General features: G+C 40.0%; 1 protein-coding gene across 1 annotated transcript in view; it reads left to right on the top strand.

Annotated features, from left to right (window-relative positions):
• The first annotated feature begins 4402 nt into the window (after window positions 1-4402).
• The window catches only part of BRMS1L (BRMS1 like transcriptional repressor), a 48136-nt gene continuing 32856 nt past the window's right edge, over window positions 4403-19682 (top strand). The window contains exons 1-4 of the mRNA NM_001261019.1: window positions 4403-4601; window positions 9679-9769; window positions 11267-11394; window positions 13145-13224. Coding sequence (NP_001247948.1) covers window positions 4460-4601; window positions 9679-9769; window positions 11267-11394; window positions 13145-13224 — 441 coding nt within the window. The 5' untranslated portion in view covers window positions 4403-4459. The remainder of the gene's footprint in view (window positions 4602-9678; window positions 9770-11266; window positions 11395-13144; window positions 13225-19682) is intronic.

The raw sequence follows: 19682 nt of genomic DNA on the forward strand, positions 1-19682 counted from the left end.
TGCCGCCGCCGAGGTGTTGTGCATGATGTCTGGACGCTAGACTAGTTCCATCTGAGGAGAGAAGTTTGTGTTGTACCAGCGCATGCCTTGGAAAGACTTAAGTAATGCAAAAGGTTGTCCTTTTTTTTTTTTTTTTTTTTTTAATCTACTGACAAGTTGCTCTAGTAACCCAAAGAAGTGAAGAGAAAGAAGCTGCCTCACCGCCCAGACATTGATTTGTTCAGATGTTTCAATGCCTCGTGGTACAATAAAACCACAAAGTTTTTCTAAAATAAAAAATAGTAACAATAAATAAATAAAGAAATAAAATAAAAATATGAGCACTTTAAACAGGCCAAACAATACTATACATTATTTTTGGATACATATGCAAAAATAGTATGCATAGATGCATGGGTAACCAAAAGCACATGGTAACCAAAAACCAGATAATGATTACTCTGGAAAGGGAAGGAGAGAATTAGGATTGAGAAGCATCGGAAGCAAATGTAAAATGCTAAGATTTGACAGAGCTGAGAGGTAGGTACTGTGTTACATATGCAATGTTCTGAATACCGTTCTCTGTGTTTAAATATTTATGACTTAAAATATTACACAAAACAGACTAGAAAAAAAGTATACCCCAAAGAAGATAGGGGAGGAAAACTACAAGGAAAATGCCAACATTACTATGTGTCTACTTTGTACCAGAGCAAACCCAGTAGGAGATGGAGTGCTATGAGATTACCTACCAAGAATTATGATAGGCATGTTACTGGAGAGAATGACACTGAGCCAGGAGCTAAATTCTTCAGAACGTGAGAGGGAGTGACCCTGGGGTATATAGATGACACCCACATATATACTGTGTGGTATATCCTGATGACAAACTGGCAGATTTTAGGCAAGAGGGAAGCAGGAGCCTCTGGATGAAAAAAGAACGAGGAGCATATCTACTCCATGACAAGGCTCAAGAGGAGGAGGAGGGTACAAAGGAAGCAAGGTCCTAAGGGAGAGCCATATTTCCTTTAGAACAAGAATATTGAGGGAATAGTTCAGGGAAGAGAATGAAGATATAGGAGATTTTGATGATGACTGGCTATGAGTTTCAGAGCTCTACAAATATGTAAATATGGATGGATTAATAACAAGTGAGACTTAAAATATATCTAATGTTTGTATAGGCTGTATGTAAAATGTGAAGTGCTACATAAATGTAAGGCATCCTGGACCTCCCAACTGCATAATAATAATAATAATATAATAATTATCATTATTACCCTTTTAACTACCTTGATTAAGGAAACTTCATTCTGCTTCCTTGACATTATTTTATTTTGTATTTTCTAAATCAACAAAATTATTTTTTAGCCTTATTAACTTTTCCCTGTTACGGTTCTTCTCACATTCCCTAAGCATCTTTTCTAAAATCTGTTTGAGAAGATGAGAGAAACTCTTACCTTAGGCAAAATACTCTCATGCAACTCTAATTGCATACTCTCCTATTATTCTGTCTGCCTTAAAAATAAACTTAATGATGACAGGAATTTTAGAGCTGGAAGAGAACTTAAAGTTAACACACTGCAAACTTCTTATTTTACAACAGATCAGAGATTATGTGGTTTGCCAAACTGTATCAGTTGGTTACTAGGAGAAGGAGGGCAAGAACCCATGCCTCCTCCTTTCCACCTTCCCTCTGTTTTTCCTGGAACAGCAGAAACAGCAACCACGAGAGGCGCACTGTATGCCAGTGGTTGCACACAGATTCTTATGTCAGACTACTCAAGTTTAAATCCTAGATCTGTTACATAGTAGCAGTGTGACTTTGGCCAAGTACTATAACTGCTCTGTGCCTCGGTTTTTTCATCTATAAAATGTAGGGCATAATAGTATCGACTTTACAGGATTGTTATGAGGATTCAGTGAATTAATGTACTTAAAGCACATAACACACTTGGCACATTGAGTCACCATAAATCTAATTGTTATGATTTAGCACACACTCTGATAGCTGCTGATATAACAAATATTTAGAGGCCGGGGATTTTACCCACAGCTGTTTTTGTTTGATCTGAAGTTTAAAGAACACAAAACAAAACAAAAAACATCACTTGAGATAATGTTTATAGTTCTAGATATTTCACATAGAGATCCAAATTTCTGGTTTCTCTTTGAAATCAGGTCTGACATCAGTAGGCCAAAATTCTCAGGTAGTAACAATTGGCTGGGGCCAAAAGCAGCTGCCCCCTTTAATCGGTACCACTCATGTAAGGCTTACATCTTGTAACTTGACCTGCCTGACTACCGCATGCCTTTGTATTTGCATTTCAGATTAAGACAGCCTCTGCTCTCAAGGAACTCACAATCCAACAGGTGAGATGCATTTGCTAAACAATTTACAATATATTGTGATAGGAACAAGTATAAACTTGCAAATTTCAAAATACAGCAGTCACCTGAAGGAACAGGAGTGCCTTGAATGGTAGAGGTGCTGATGGTGACGTGTGTTGTCTAAAAAGTGGCTTTGAAAAAGAAAAGGAGAGGAACAGGGTTGTAAAGGAAATAGAATGTGCAAAGACATTGAAATGAGAAACAGCTTGTGTGTTTAGAAACTATAAGGAGTTCAATTTTGGAGAATACTGTACAACGAGAAAGGGAGAAGTAGGCTGACACTAAATATAATACACACCTCTTATTTTGTATTTTACTCTGTAAGAGATGTGTAGAACTTAAAAGTTTTCTGTCATTAAATTACAAATCTAGGTCGGGCACAGTAGCTCATACCTGGGAATCTCAGTGCTTTGGGAGGCTGAGGCGGACAGATTGCTTGAGACTAGAGTTCGAGACCAGCCTGGGCTAGACCCTGTCACTAAAAAAAAAAAGAAAATATTAGCTGGGCATGGTGGCATGTGCCTGTGGTCTCAGGTATTTGGGAGGCTGAGGCGAGATGATCGCTTGTGCCCAGAAATTTGAGGTTGCTACTGCACTCCAGCTTGGGCCACAGACCCAGATCCTATCTCTAAATAAATAGATAGATAACTAAAGAAAATTGAAAATTTAACTTCATATCTTTGGCCCTTGTCTTTGAGAATGCAGTGCTATACAATCCACAATATTCTATGAACTTTTTTTTTTTCTCTTTGAGACAGGAGACAGGGTCTCACTCTGTCACCTAGGCTGGAGTGCAGTGGTGTGATGTCAGCTCACTGCAACCTTGACCTCCTGTGTTCAAGTGATTCTCTCACCTCAGCCTCTGGAGATTGGGTTTCACCATGTTGGCCAGGCTGGTCTCGAACTCCTGACCTCAAGTGATCTGCTTGCCTCGGCCTCCTAAAATGTGGGGACTACAGGCGTTAGCCACCCTGCCGGCCTGTACTATTTTTCAATAGCAAATTGCCACTTCAAGAAGAAACCCTGTCGTTATAAGGGGTAAAATATAGTTTTAAGATTGGTCTGCAAATGAAGTTTCCTTATCTGTAAAATGGGAATAACAATGACACCTAACTCAGGGCTATTAAAGTGAGACTTAAACTCACTAAACTCATGTAAAGAGCTTACCAAGATACCTGATACAGAGGATAAGTGGTCAGTTAATGAGTCACTGATTCTTCCTTGTCTATGTACCCTTTTTTTGAGAAAGTACATCTCACTAAGTATGTATTTTTCATTGAAAACTAAAGTTAAATCAGGACTGATGACATTTTGCGACTGCATCTGGTAAAAAATAAATGCAAAAAATACTAGATTGAAAATGCCAATATAAAACTTACTTTCCGTATTGTAAAAGTTTCAAGAATAAAGATTTTTGCGCAACATAGAAACTGCAAGTTATCGTCTATAGTTAATAATTAAATAAAACAGTTTATTAGTGGTAGGTAATAAAGGTACTTAGTAAAAGAGACGGTTTGCCAGGTCCCCCGGCTCAATGAGCAGGCAAAGATTCTTTCAGGCAAAAGACACTTTCACATCTGACAGTAACATCTCGGATAGTCAGGCAGGTCAAACAATCACTTGGCGGGAAATAGATAAATACACACTAAATTCGCACAATCTGTTTCTGTTTAGTTTATAAACTGCGATCCAGAGGGTCAGCTTTCGTGCCTTGTGGGACTTGAAGTCCAGAAAGAAGAAGTGATCAGGGCTGCCGAGGCATGGAAGGGTGCAGCCCCTGCAGGTCTGAGCCCTACGAACCACAACTCCCGGCAAGCATCGGAAGGCCGCGTCGTAATTACGGACAACCAATCGTACCAGAGCAGGGCAAGCCCCGCCCTCTGGCTCGGTGGACCGCCTCCGCCAATGGCAGAGCTCCCATCGCAGAGCCTGCGGGTTAGGTTGTGAGGCCCGGGCCGGGGGCGGGGAGGAGCCAAGGGGGCGAGCAGGCTCGGCCGCTGGGTGGGTCGGGGCGTTCCGCGCGCCCTTCATTGAAGCGGCGGTGGCCGGGCTGGGCGCCGGGAGTGGGAAGCGACGGCGCGGCTTGAAAATGCCGGTCCATTCCCGAGGGGATAAGAAGGAGACCAACCATCACGATGAGATGGAGGTGGACTACGCCGAAAATGAGGGGAGCAGCTCCGAGGACGAGGACACTGAGAGTTCGTCGGTCTCCGAGGATGGAGATAGCTCAGGTGCGCGACCCAGCAGGGCTGGGACCCTGAGTCCCCGCGCCCAGCGCGCGACAGGCCGCTCTCTGCACGCCAGGCGGCTGCGTCCTGCTGGGAAAGCGGGGCGGGGACAGAGGGAAGGGGCGGAGACTGGCTCTGGGCCCTGGGCTGCACCCGGTCCGGTCGCTGGGCGCTGTCTGGCTCATGATGGGTCTCGGCGGCGGGGCGGGGCGGGGCGGGCCTGGGCTTGCCCAGCTCCCGAACGCGGCGCAGTCCTGCCCCCGGTGGTGCTCTGGAGCGACCGGCCGAGGCGGAGAACTTCCCACAGCAGACAAACTGGAAATGCCTCCTCTCCCCAACCCACCGACCTCTTTCCCTATTTTCTGCTTTGCAACCCTCACTTCTCAGCGCTAGTGGGTTGCCGGGGCCGAGTGTCGGCTTAGTAATTAACCTCAGTTTCCAAGTCAACTTGCCGGTGAGCACTTTTACGTCAGTCCCTTTTCGGGGGCTAACTTGAGAGCTGTCCCGTTCAGTAGCTCCCTGAAGTTTGCAAGACCTAGAGGAAGGGACCAACATTCGGGCTCATTTTGCGTCTTCATATGCTTATAAATTGGCTGAGTTTTGGCAGCGTTGAAAATTCTCCAAGTCTTTTCTTCCCTTCAATTTTTTTCTAACTTTGGGCTGTTTTAAATTATGTTGGGGTGGGGGAGAAGGAGGGCAGATTAACACCACAAATAAATTTTGCAAACTTTTAGGAATGTTTATTCCAAAGTGAAATGGAATTTGTGATTACCGGGATTATTTTCCTTCGATTGAAATGATGGAGATGAGACTGACTTCTTTGTCTTGGCCTGATTTTGGTCAAGCATTGATGATAGGTTTATGACAGCCTAGTATCATCCACATGCCCTCTTTTCATGTTTCCCTTGCAAAGCAAATCTCCATGGAAGGATATAATTTCAATCAATAAATCAGCCATCCAAAAATATTTATGAGTGACTTCTTTGTGCAGCACTGGGTAGTACTCAATATGAGGGATAAATAGTTATTATCTGGGCTCTCTTAAAGAGCTGTCATACATCACCACTTGATTAAATGCCAAATGAATGCTTAACTAAATATTGCTGTGGGAATTCAGAGGCAGAGGAAATCGTTTCAGTATTGGGTGGTGGTCACAAAGGCTAGCTGAAGAAGGTGGGATTACCTTAATTATCTTGAAGAATGAGTAGAATTTGGGTTGGGGTTGTGGGTATCCCTATAGGGAGAGGAATGTAAGGAAAAGTACAAGGGCCAGAGTTTAGGGCTTATTCAAAAGCGTGAAAACCTTGGGAGAAGAACTTGAGGTCGGAAAGGAACAGGAAATATAGATGTGAGGGATTTCAAAGAAAGCACAAAACAGGATTGATGAATGCAAGTTTAGGATTGAAGGTAAGAGAAAAACCAAGATACAAGGAGAGTGGCGGTAGCATCAACAGAAATAGAAAAGTGAAAGATTTAAGATGAAGGTGAAAGATAAGAGTATTTCAGACATGTTGCTTTTTTTTTTTTTTTTTTCTCTTTGAAACGGAGTCTCGCTCTGTTGCCCAGCCTGGAGTGCAATGGCATGATCTTGGCTCACTGCAACCTCCACCTCCCAGGTTCAAGCAATTCTCCTGCCTCAGCCTCCCGAATAGCTGTGATTACAGGCACACACTACCACACCAAGCTAACTTTTTGTATTTTTAGTAGAGACAGAGTTTCTCCATATTGGCCAGGCTGGTCTCAAACTCTTGACCTCGTGATCCACCCGCCTCGATCTCCTAATGTGCTGGGATTACAGGCGTGAGCTACCGTAACCGGCCTTTTTTTTTTTTGGGAGAAGGAGTTTTGCTCTTGGCACCCAGGCTGGAGTGCAATGGCGCCATCTTGGCTCACTGCAACCTTTGCCTCCGGGGTTCAAGCAATTCTCCTGCCTCAGCCTCCTGAGTAGCTGGGATTACAGGTGCCCACCGCCAATGCCCGGCTAATTTTTTGTGTTTTTAGTAGAGACGGGGTTTCACTGTATTGGTCAGGCTGGTCTTGAACTCCTGCTCAGGCGATCCACCTGCCTCGGCATCCCAAAGTGCTGGGATTACAGATGTGAGCCACCATGCCCGGCCAGACATGTTATGTTGCTTTTTTTTTTTTTTTTTTTGAGACAGAGTCTCACTCTGTCGCCCAGGCTGAAGTGCAGTGGCATGATCTCAGCTCACTGCAACCTCCACCTCCGGGGTTCAAGCGATTCTCCTGCCTCAGCCTCCAGAGTAGCTGGGATTACAGGTATGCGCCACCATGCCCAGATAATTTTTGTGTTTCACCATCTTGGCCAGGATGGTCTCGAACTCCTGACCTCAGGTTATCCGCCCGCCTTGGCCTCCCAAAGTGTTAGGATTACAGGTGTGAACCACCCTGCCTGGCCGACATGTTGCTTTTGGAGTGATGGCAGTATGTTTAAGAATGCCCAACTGACAAATGCAAGTGTGACATTGGAACCTGCCTGATATGGAAGGGGAGAATAATTTGTAAGTCATCTGCCTTGCCTTGAAAGTAGGTGAGATTTCGAAAGTGGGGAATATAGAGAAAGGAGAACATCTAGACTATATGGGAATATATTTCTTTTTTTTTTTTTTTTTAATTTTTTTTTGAGACCGAGTCTCACTCTGTCACCCAGGGTGGAGTGCAGTGGCGTGATCTCGGCTCGCTGCAACCTCTGCCTCCTGGGTTAAAGTGATTCTCCAGCCTCAGCCTCCTGAAAAGCTGGGATTACAGGCATCCGCCATCACACCCGGCTAATTTTTGTATTTTTAGTAGAGATGGGGTTTTGCCACATTGGCCAGGCAGGTCTTGAACTCCTGACTTCAAGTGATCCACACGCCTATGCCTCCCAAAGTGCTGGGATTACAGGCGTAAGCCACTGCACCTGGACTGTTTGTGAATATATTTCTTAGATCTATAAAGTATTTTATCTTCAAATGTTCTTGCATTTATGATAGGAGCTAGGATCTCAAAATTCCATTTGTTAAAATTCTCCCCCTATAATTTTTATGTTGACTGTTGTGATTTTTAACTTTTAAAAATTCCATCCCAGAAAATAATGGACAACTTAATTTTTGAAGAATGTGGTAATAATTTGAACTGCAAGCCAAAAGTTTAAGTGCAAAGAAATTGTTTAAATACATTTTGCAGTTTGCTTGTTAAAGCATCTCTGTTCTACCATATGTCTTTCATGTTAAACTTTCACAGTGTTTTCTTCTCAAATGTTGGTACTGAGCAAATTCTAAGGCTACAGAAAAGTCTCTACTGTCCAAAGAACTTGGATAGTGAGTCATCTTGAGGGACCAAGTTTTAAGTAGCCAAGAAGTAAGCAATCAAGAGCCAGAAATATTTTTAATCTGTTTTAGAAAATTAGAAAAAAAGTCATAGCCTTCCTTGTTATATAAAAATAATTGAACGTGATTTAACTCTTTCTCATAGTTTGACTTTTATTTGATGAAGATCAAGATGCAGATCATTTTGTGCTTCAGTTATTTTGATGAATGAATATATGTGATGTGAACATAGAAAATGTGGACTATAGGACAGACCTGGTAATTAACAGTTGCTTTCCTTAAAAAGTTTGTATTTTCCTCCTCATTTGCCTCTTTCTCACTGACTGATAGTAACATGGGGAGACAGAACAATGGGAACGTAGGAATGGCAGACCAGGAGAGCCTGTGGTAAACAAAATAAGATTAGTTTCCTTTTTTCTTTTTCTTTTTTTGAGATGGAGTTTTGCTCTTGTTGCCCAGGCTGGAGTGCAGTGGCACGATCTCGGCTCACTGCAACCTCCACCTCCTGGGTTCAAGCGATTTTCCTGCCTCAGCCTCCCAAGTAGCAGGGATTACAGGCATGTACCACCACGCCCAGCTAATTTTGTATTTTTAGTAGAGACGGGGTTTCTCCATTTTGGTCAGGCTGGTCTTGAACTCCTGGCCTCAAGTGATCCACCTGCCTTGGCCTCCCAAAGTGCTGGGATTACAAGCATGGGCCACCGTGCCTGGCCTTTCTTTCACTTTTCTTTTTTTTTGAGACAGGGTCTCTGTTGCCCAGGCTTGCGCAGTCTTGGCTCACTGCAACCTCTGCTTCTCAAGTTCAAACAATACTCCCACCTCAGTCTCTCTAGTAGTTGGGACTACAGGCATCCACCACTATGTCTGGCTAATTTTTGTATTTTTAGTAGACATGGGGTTTTACCACCTTGCCCAGGCTGGTCTTGAACTCTTGAGCTCAAGCAATCCTCCGGCCTCAGCCTCCCAAAGTGCTGGGATTACAGGGATGAGCCACCACGCCTGGCCACTTTTCTTTTTTTATGTGACTGGCAAATCAGCCATGTGAGCAGTTTGAAAGAAGAATCCCAAAAGTGTTTTTGAGCAATGTTAGCCTTTAAAGGACACAATCATTTTGGTGCTACATTCTGGTGAGTTGGTGGAAAACAAACCGAAAGTGGGCTAATTACTTTATAGTCATAGCTTAGAGTCAGTCCTTTAAAGTGATTTAAAAATGAATAAAAATAAGAGGGTCTATAGACCAGTATAGTTTTATATACTCATCTGTATTTTAGATTAAATCTACAGTGGATTTTTTTTTTTTTTCTTCAGACTAGGTCAGTCTGTCACCCAGGGTGGAGTGCAGTGTCACAATCATGGCTTACTGCAGCCTCCAACTCCTGGGTTCAGGCGATCCTCTTGCCTCAGCCTCCCAGTAGGTGAGACTACAGGCTCATGGTACTGTGCCCAGCTAATATCTTTTTTTTTTTTTGTAGAGATGGGATCTTCCTATATTGCCCAGGCTGATCTCGAACTCCTGGGCTCAGTCTGTCCTCCTGCCTTGGCTTTCCAAACTGCTGGAATTAGAGGCATGAGCCACCATGCCCAGCAGAAGTTATTATTTTTGATAAATGTTTATTTTCTTTTAAGGCTTAATATAGGTCTTGCCTTCGTATTACAGTTTTTCTTCCTATTTGAATTACGTTTAGATATATTTGAGATGTTCAGATAAATTTGAAAATTAAGTTTATCTTTTATATTTGCGTTTTTATTAACAGAAATGGATGATGAAGACTGTGAAAGAAGAAGAATGGAATGTTTGGATGAAATGTCCAATCTTGAAAAACAGTTTACCGATCTCAAAGATCAGTAAGTAGTGACTTTAGAAGGCTGTTGTCACTGAATCTCAACCTTGTCACTTGTATACTAGCACAAGAGCAACTAGATTCAGTCTCAGCTGTTTTTCCTTTTGTATTTTGTATTTTTGGGACTGACCAATTTGAAAGAGGCTCAACTATTGTTTGTCTACTAAAGACCTCATTAACTAAACTGAAGGTTTGGAGGCAGGGGTTTTTTGTGGGTTTGAACCCAGGAGTTGGAGACCAGCCTGGGCAACATAGAAAGACCTGGTCTCCACAAAAAACTTAAAAATTAGCTGGATGTAGTGATATGTGCCTGTGGTCCCAGCTACTTGGGACGTTAAGGCAGGTGGATCGATTGAACCCAGGTCAAGGCTGCAGTGAACTGTGCTCGTGCCATTGCACTGCAGCCTGGGCAACAGAGTAAGACCCTGTCTTAAAAAAAAAAAAAAAAAATTCTGTCCTGCAGGATTATTGCCAAAATAAACACTGAGTTGTATCATACTCTAAAGGTATTGGTGTGACAGCTGGCAAATTAGAGTATTTGTAAGTAACAGGGACCTCCTGCCCCATTTTTGAGTTCCTTGTTCATTGAGCAACTAATTTTGTTATGGCTTCTTCATTTGTAGTTGAAACAAACTTAATACGTCAGGTCATAAAGACATTGGTTTTACCTTCATTAGTCTACTTCCTCTTTGTTCTTTTAAAAAATTAAGTAGGCTGGGCCTGGCGCGGTGGCTCACGCCTGTAATCCCAGCACTTTGGGAGGCTGAGGTGGGTGGATCACGAGGTCGGGAGATCAAGACCATCCTGGCTAACACGGTGATACCTCGTATCTACTAAAAAATACAAAAAAAAAAAAAATTAGCCGGGCGTGGTGGCGGGTGCCTGTAGTCCTAGCTACTTGGGAGGCTGAGGCAGGAGAATGGCGTAAACTCTGGAGGCGGAGCTTGCAATGAGTGAGATCGCGCCACTGCACTCCAGCCTGGGGGATGGAGCGAGACTCCGTCTCAAAAAAAAAAAAAAAAAAGAATAAATAAAATTAAGTAGGCTGAATACAGTAATACTGACTACTTTTCAGGAAAGGTAGAGAGAAGCCAAGTAATTATTTATTTTGACAACTGGTAATGTCTATTCAAAATGATTTGTTTGTTTCTTTTAAACTCAGTGTTTAAATGACCTTTTGTCTTAGAATTGGTTTTATTGTTCTGTGGTTAAAACAAAAACAAAATTAATAGTGCCAAAAAGTAGTTATTTCAATTTTATTTTTTGTATTGGTAATTGACCATTAAAGAGTGATACTTTAAACATGATAGTTATCTATTTTGTGATTATGTGCATAAAGTCAAACAATGTAACAGTTCTCTGCTTGAGATCAAGGCAAAAATACATTTGATAGATTGTTAGAATATAAATGATATTAGGAACAAATAATGTATAGAAATGGCACATTGTTAGCCTTTGTTGAGATTTTTAAATTAACGTATTAATTTTTTGCTTTGTTAAGACTTTATAAAGAACGATTAAGTCAGGTGGATGCAAAACTACAAGAAGTCATAGCTGGAAAAGCACCAGAATACTTGGAACCGCTGGCAACTTTACAGGAAAATATGCAAATTCGTACAAAGGTAGCAGGTAGGAAAGTGAAGAATCTTTTCCATATATAGAATGTAAACTCTTCAATAGCTTTAAAAGGTGTTTATCAAGTAAGTGTTTTATGTTGATGGGATTACAAGCATATTTACATCGACCAGAATATTTTACTTTCAGTTAGCCCACAGTCATTTTATTTATTAAATACCTCTTGCTTTGCTCTGATGCTGTGGGGGATTAAAGAAAAAAAAAACCCTCAAGTTGCTTATAGTGTTGTTGAGAAGATAGTTCCACATGTGGTGAAACAACTGGAAACCATGATACTTTGATTAAGAGAGACTGTTACTGTCACGCTTTAATTCCCTATTAGAGAAATTAAAGTTTAAGTGCTCTTGGCGTTTTTTTTATATGTAAGAATGATAGGATTTTTTTTAATTTATAAAAAAATTTTAAAATGTTTGATCAAGATATTATAGAACAGGAAACTTGCCTTGAACTAGATAATTTATTTTTTCTTTTTTACTTTGATGAGTTTGGTTACTCATTTGTGGCTACGAATAAACAAAGATGCACTATACTTGTATGGTTACATTTCAGTCTTATGTTTGTAAGTGGGATCCAGCCTCAGTATCATGTCCTAGCACTCGTAATCAAGGGATATATGTGGTTTTTCATAGTCAAAAACTAAACTTTAATTAGTGGAGATGCTGGTTGTTTTTCTCTTATGTGGCACTAATTGATCCTTATGTACCTGTTAGATAATACCTAAGGCATTGTTGATAATAAGTTCTTTTTACTAAACCCTCCTTTAACCAAATTTTATTTTTGAGTGCTTAGTATTATGTGGATGATATGATACTCTTCACTGCTATCTTTACATATTGACTTAACGTATCCTTAGAAGCAAAAATATCCCTAATTTTCTTTGTTCTTTTAGGTTACATGGATGATCAGGAAATAATACTTGAGTTGATTATTTACTTTTCTACTCTGGCCTCTTTTATATTTTGATTTTGCAGAGTAGTGTGTGTGAATGTGTTGCTGATGACGTAGTTCCAGATACCTGTCTCTTGCCTTTACTATACAAAAAGAGATAATTACATTTCTAGGGCCAACTATGGCATAAAGCTTAGAATACATATCCAGAGCTCTTTGCGTGCCGTTTTTGTAGTGACATATTTGCATGGCCATGTTACCTATTTTATACTATTGTCCTGTTAGGTCTAAGTTAAACTATCTTGGGTATCTTTCCTCTAGATAAAGACCTGTCAGGAGCACTCCAGACATAATTGATTTTGTTATATCAGTTTATATACATTTACTCCTCATGGAAGCTTTGGATTGAAAATAATAGTTTAAAAAAAAAGTGGTTTTGGTGGGGTATAGTATCTAACTGTTACTCTGAGTATATGTGATTGATGACACCAGAGTTTATTGTCTCCATTTCTATTTTGAGAAACTCGAGAGATTGTTTTTCATAGGAAAAGAGTTTTATTTTCATTTTGATCATTCTGTATCAAACATTTAGGAGTAATCTTTAGAAGAATAGGTTAAGAACAAAAACTAGCAGTACAGTTTCTTTCTAGCTCTGAAACTCTTAATTTCTAATCTTTTTGGATATGTGTTTTAAGTGAGCCTTTTTATTTTTAGTCTTTAAAGATAAAGTTAGACTCACTTTTCAATTTTTTCTTGATCCATCTTATTAAATACAGTGAGGACAGAATTCCTGTAGGGAAGTGATAATGGAACTCCTCATTGCTAACATAATCAGAGTAATTGTGTTTGGTTGCAGGAATCTATAGAGAGCTCTGCTTAGAATCTGTAAAGAACAAATATGAATGTGAAATTCAAGCTTCTCGCCAGCATTGTGAGGTACTGTCATTTTGCATAACTTTTAAGCTAATTTCATCTCTTCAAGCCTTTTCTGAGTGTAGTAGTTAAAAAAGTAAACTAAGTAAAACAAAATTAAATAGTACTTTAGCTCATCATTTGTGTGTGATTTAAAAAAAAAAGAATAGAGTTACATTGGAAGCTGTATTGGAGATAGGACACAAAGAAAGGACCATAGAAAAAAACTGAGATAATTTTAGAAGTTTTGCAGCTGTTACTTTAAAAAGACTTTACAATGATTATGTCACCTGGCATTATTGGCAATATTAGTATAATTAGTATAATGTGGATTAGACTTACTTAGAAAATATACACCCAATGGTGCAATTAGGATTTTGAGCTATAGAATTAGTTTCTGTCTGTTTAGACCTATTTCCACATCTTTGGGCAGAATTCTCTATTTATGGGAAAAAAAAGGTGTATTTTTCTATATGTTCTGTTTATTTTGCATTTAACCCATTTATGCTGAAGGTTGCAATTTTGTGTGTGTGTGAAAAATCAGATCTTGGTGATGACCTTGAGCAGTAGGATATAAATAATTCCCACAAGCTTAACATTTCAGTAATGGAACACTAGGCATAAATGGGTTAAAAATATTTATAGCATATAAAAAACATAGTGCCCACCAGGCATGGTGGCTCACACCTATGATCCCAAGAGTTTAGGAGGCTGAGGCAAGAGGATTGCTTGAGCTCAGGAGGTCGAGACCAGTCTGGGCAACATAGTGAGACCCCCCGCCTCTACAAAAAATAGAAAAATTAGCTGGGCATGGTGGCAGGTGACTGTAGTGCTAGCTACTCAGGAGGCTGAGGTGGGGGGATTGCTTGCCCTTGGGAGGTTGAGGCTACAGTGAGCTGTGATTGTGCCACTGCTCTGCAGCCTGGGTAACAGAGTGACACCCTGTCTCAGAAATAACAGCTACCACAACAACAAACAAAAAAACCCCATAGTGCCCATTTTGCAGATAACTTTTTATCAAATCAAGACAAGATTATAGATATACAGGTAGAAATAAGAAGACAAGTTCTATAACGATTCTTCTGTCACTTTAATATGCCATAAACTAAGAGTAGTTAGGTATAAAACGATAGAGCTCATTGTTTCATTTTCATAATTACAACTGAGATTGATTATCTTTTTGGCGTTTACTAGCTGCTTGGATATTTTTTCCTAAGAAGTGCCTGTTTGTATTTCTTGCCTTTGTGTTGGCCTTTAGTCTTTTCCTCATTGACTATATAAGTTCTTTATATATTCTGGCTATAAATGCTTTGCTGGTTATATACTTTGCAAATATTTTTGCCCAGGTGGTACGATGTTTTCACTCTTTCTGATCACTTGCTGCAAAGAAGTTTTACATTTTAATGTAGTTGAATTTATTATCTTTTTATTTATGGGATGTGTTTTGTTTCTTTTGTTTTGAGACAGGGTGTCACTCTGTTACCCAGGCTGGAGTGCAGTGGCATGATCATGGCTCGCTGCAGCCTCTACTCCCCTGGCCTCAAGCCATCCTCCTGCCTCAGCCTCCTGAATAGCTGGGACTACAGATGCATGCCATCACACCCAGCTAATTTTAAAAATTTTTTGTAGAGAAGGGATTCCACTATGTTGCCCAGGCTGGTCTCAAACTCCTGGGCTCAAACAGTCTTCCTGCTTTGGACTCCCAAAGTGTTGAGATTACAGGTGTGAGCCAAGGATGTGCTTTTTGTGTCTTCCTATTTTGAGGTAAAAAGATGTGTTTTCCTTTAAAAGTTGACATTTTGCTTTCTACATTTAGATGGCAAAACTACCTTTAATTAGTTTTTGTGTATGGTATAAAGTATGGTTCTAGGCCGGATGTGGTGGCTTATGCCTGTAATCCCAGCATTTTGGGAGGCCGAGCGGGCAGATCACCTGATGGCCATTTTCAGGGTATCGATTCTTCCTATCCATGAGCATGGAATGTTTTTCCATTTATTTATGTCCTCTCTTATTTCCTTGAGCAGTGGTCTGTAGTTCTTGAAGAGGTCCTTGACATCCCTTGTAAGTTATATTCCTAGGTATTTTAATCTCTTCGTAGCAATTGTAAATGGGAGTTCACTCATGATTTGGCTCTCTGTCAGGAGGTTGAGACCAGCCTGACCAATATGATGAAACCCTGTTTCTACTAAAAATACAAAAATTAGCTGGGCGTGGTGGCATGTGCCTGTAATCCCAGCTACTCGGGAGTCTGAGACAGGAGAATCACTTGAACCCGGGAGGTGGGGGTTGCAGTGAGCTAAGATCGTGCCATTGCACTCCAGTCTGGGCGACAAGAGCAAAACTCTGGGTCAAAAAAAAAAAGTATGGTTCTGATTTTATTTTTTTGTGTATATAGATAGGTAATGTCAACACTATTTATTACATACACCCTTATTTCCCCACAAATCAGCAATTTTCTCTTTTTTGTGTATCAAATGCCCATATATGAGCTAGCCTGTTAACTTTTTTCATTTGTTCCGTTTGTTTCATTTGTTCTGTTTGGCTATTTCTGCACCAGCATCACAGTATCTTTTTCTATTGCTTTTAGTCTCATAAGTCTTGATAACTCTGTGACTTGATACTCTTACTTTTCTCTTTTTCTTCTCCTCTTCTTCTTCCTTTTTTTTTTTTTTTTTGAGACAAGGTCTTATTCAGTTGCCCAGGCTGGAGTGCAGTGGTGTGATGATCCTGGCTGACTGCATCCTCTGCCTCATGGGTTTAAGTGATTCTCCTGCCTCAGCCTCCCAAGTTGCTGGGACTACAGGCATGTGCCACTATACCTGGCTAATTTTTTTTTTTTTTTTTTTGTATTTTTAGTAGAGACAAGGTTTCACCATGTTGGCCAAGCTGCTCTCGAACTCCTGACTTCAGGTGATCCGCCCGCCTTGACCTAAAATGCTGGGATTACAGGCTTGAGCCACCATGCCTGGCCCCAATTTTATTATTTTTTTTAAGTAACAACTTAAAAAAATTACTTTTAAAAAAAATTGTACTTCAAGTTCTGGGATACATGTGCAGAACGTGCAGGTTTGTTACATAGGTATACATGTACCATGGTAGTTTGCTGCACCCATCAACCCATCATCTACATTAGGTATTTCTGCTAATGCTATTCTTCCCCTAGCTCTCCACCCTCCGACAGGCCTCGGTGTGTGATGTCTCCCTCCCTGTGTCCATGGGTTCTCATTGTTCACTTCCCACTTATGAGTGAGAACATGCGGTGTTTGGTTTTCTGTTCCTGTGTTGGTTTGCTGATAATGATGGTTTTCAATTTCATCCATGTCCCTGCAAAGGACATCAACTCATGCTTTTTTATGGCTGCATAGTATTCCACAGTGTATATGTGCCACGTTTTCTTTATCAGGTCTTTCACTGATGGGCCTTTGGGTTGGTTCCAAGTCTTTGCTATTGTGAACAGTGCTGCAATAAACATACATGTGCATGTTTCTTTATAGTAGAATAATTTGTAATCCTCTGGGTGTATACCCAGTAATGGGATTCCTGGGTCAAGTGGTATTTCTGGTTGTAGATGCTTGAGGAATTGCCACACTGTCTTCTACAATGTTTCAGCTAATTTACACTCCCACCAACAGTGTAAAAGCATTCCTATTTCTCCACATCCTCTCCAGCATCTGTTGTTTCCTGACTTTTTAATGATCGCCATTCTAACTGGCGTGAGATGGTATCTCATTGTGGTTTTCATTTGCATTTCTCTGATGACCAGTGATGATGAGCTTTTTTTCATGTTTGTTGGCTGCATAAATGTCTTCTTTTGAGAAGTGTTCATATCCTTTGCCCACTTTTTGATGGGGTTGTTTTTGTCTTATAAATTTGTTTAGTTGCTTGTAGATTCTGGATATTAGCCCTGTGTCAGATGGGTAGATTGCAAAAATTTTCTCCCATTCTGTAGGTCGCCTGTTCACTCTGATGATAGTTTCTTTTGCTGTGCAGAAGCTCTTTAGTTTAATTAGATCCCATTTATCAATTTTGGCTTTTGTTGCCGTTGCTTTTGGTGTTTTCATCATGAAGTCTTTGCCCATGCCTATGTCCTGAATGGTATTTCCTAGGTTTTCTTCTAGGGTTTTTATGGTTTTAGGTCTTGTGTTTAAATCTTTAATCCATCTTGAGTTAATTTTTGTATAAGGTGTAAGGAAGGGGTCCAGTTTCAGTTTTCTGCATATGGCTAGTCAGTTTTTCCAACACCATTTATTAAATAGGGAATCCTTTCCCCAATGCTTGTTTTTGTCAGGTTTGTCAAAGATCAGATGGTTGTAGATGTGTAGTGTTATTTCTGAGGCCTCTGTTCTGTTCCATTGGCCTATATATCTGTTTTGGTACCAGCACCATGCTGTTCTGGTTACTGTACCTTTGTAATATAGTTTGAAGTCAGGTAGCATGATGCTTCCAGCTTTGTTCTTTTTGCTTAGGATTGTCTTGGCTACATGGGCTCTTTTTTGGTTCCATATGAACTTTAAAGGAGTTTTTTCTAATTCTTTGAAGAAAGTCAGTGGTAGCTTGATCAGAATAGCATTGAATCTATAAATTACTTTGGACAGAATGGCCATTTTCATGATACTGATTATTCCTATCCATGAACATGGCATGTTTTTCCATTTGTTTGTGTCCTCTCTTATTTCTTTGAGCAGTGGTTTGTAGTTCTCCTTGAAAAGGTCCTTCACATCCCTTGTTAGTTAGATTCCTAGGTATTTTATTATCTTTGTAGCAATTGTAAATACGAGTTCACTCATGATTTGGGTCTCTGTCTATTATTTGTATATAGGAATGCTTGTGATTTTTGCACATTGATTTTGTATCCTGAGACTTTCCTGAAGTTGCTTATCAGCTTAAGGAGATTTTGGGCTGAGATGATGGGGTTTTCTAAATATACAATCATGTCATCTGCAAACAGAGATAATTTGACCTCCTCTCTTCCTATTTGAATACGCTTTATTTCTTTCTCTCACCTGACTGCCCTGGCCAGAACTTCCAATACTATGTTGAATACAATTGGTGAGAGAGGGCATCCTTGTCTTGTGCTGGTTTTCAAAGGGAATGCTTCCAGCTTTTGCTCATTCAGTATGATATTGGCTGTGGGTTTGTCATAAATAGCTCTTATTATTTTGAGATACGTTCGTCAATACCTAGTTCATTGAGAGTTTTTAGCATGAAGGGGTGTTGAATTTTATCGAAGGTCTTTTCTGCATCTATTGAGATAACCATGTGGTTTTTGTCATTGGTCCTGTTTATGTGATGGATTACGTTTGTTGATTTGTGTATGTTGAACCAGCCTTGCTTCCCAGGTATGAAGCCGACTTGATTATGGTGGATAAGCTTTTTATGGGCTGCTGGATTCGGTTTGCCAGTATGTTATTGAGGATTTTCATATTGATATGAATCAGGGATATTGCCCTAAAATTTTCTTTTTTTGTTGTGTCTCTGTCAAGTTTTGGTATCAGGATGATACTGGCCTCATAAAATGAGTTAGAGGATTCCCTCTTTTTCTGTTGTTTGGAATAGTTTCAGAAGGAATGGTACCAGCTCCTCTTTGTACCTCTGGTAGAATTTGACTGTGAATCCATCTGGTCCTGGGCTTTTTTTTGGTTGGTAGGGTATTAATTAGTGCCTAAATTTCAGAACTTGTTATTGGTCTATTCAGGGATTCGACTTCTTCCTGCTTTAGTGTTGGGAAGGTGTATGTGTCCAGGAATGTATCCATTTCTTCTATGTTTTCTAGTTTATTTGCATAGAGGTGTTTATAGTATTCTCTGATGGTAATTGTATTTCTGTGGGATCAGTGGTGATGTCCCCTTTATTATTTTTTATTGGTTCTATTTGATCCTTCTCTCTTTTCTTCTTTATTAGTCTGGCTAGCAGTCTATCTAAAACCAGCTCCTGGATTCATTGATTTTTTTGAAGGGTTTTTTGAGTCTCTATCTCCTTCAGTTCTGCTCCGATCTTTGTTATATCTTGTCTTCTGCTAGCTTTTGAATTTGTTTGCTCTTGCTTCTCTAGTTCTTTCAATTGTGATGTTAGGGTGTCAATTTTAGCTCTTAACCATTGTCTCCTGTGGGCATTTAGTGCTATAATTTTCCCTCTAAACACTGCGTTAGGTGTGTCCCAGATATTCTGGTATGTTGTGTCTTCGTTCTCATTGGTTTCAAATAACTTATTTATTTCTGCCTTAATTTTGTTACTTACCCAGTAGTCATTCAGGAGCAGGTTGTTCAGTTTCCATGTAGTTGTGCAGTTTTGGGTGAATATCTTAATCCTGAGTTCTAATTTGATTGCACTGTGGTCTGAGAGACTGTTTGTTATGATTTCCGTTCTTTGGCATTTTCTGAGGAGTGTTTTACTTCCAATTCTGTGGTCGATTTTATTTTTTATTTTTATTTTAACTTTTTATTTTATTTTATTTTTATTTATTTATTTTTTTGAGGTGGAGT

This window comes from Macaca mulatta, chromosome 7 (assembly GCF_049350105.2).
Source record: "Macaca mulatta isolate MMU2019108-1 chromosome 7, T2T-MMU8v2.0, whole genome shotgun sequence".
In the NCBI taxonomy this organism is placed as follows: domain Eukaryota; kingdom Metazoa; phylum Chordata; class Mammalia; order Primates; family Cercopithecidae; genus Macaca; species Macaca mulatta.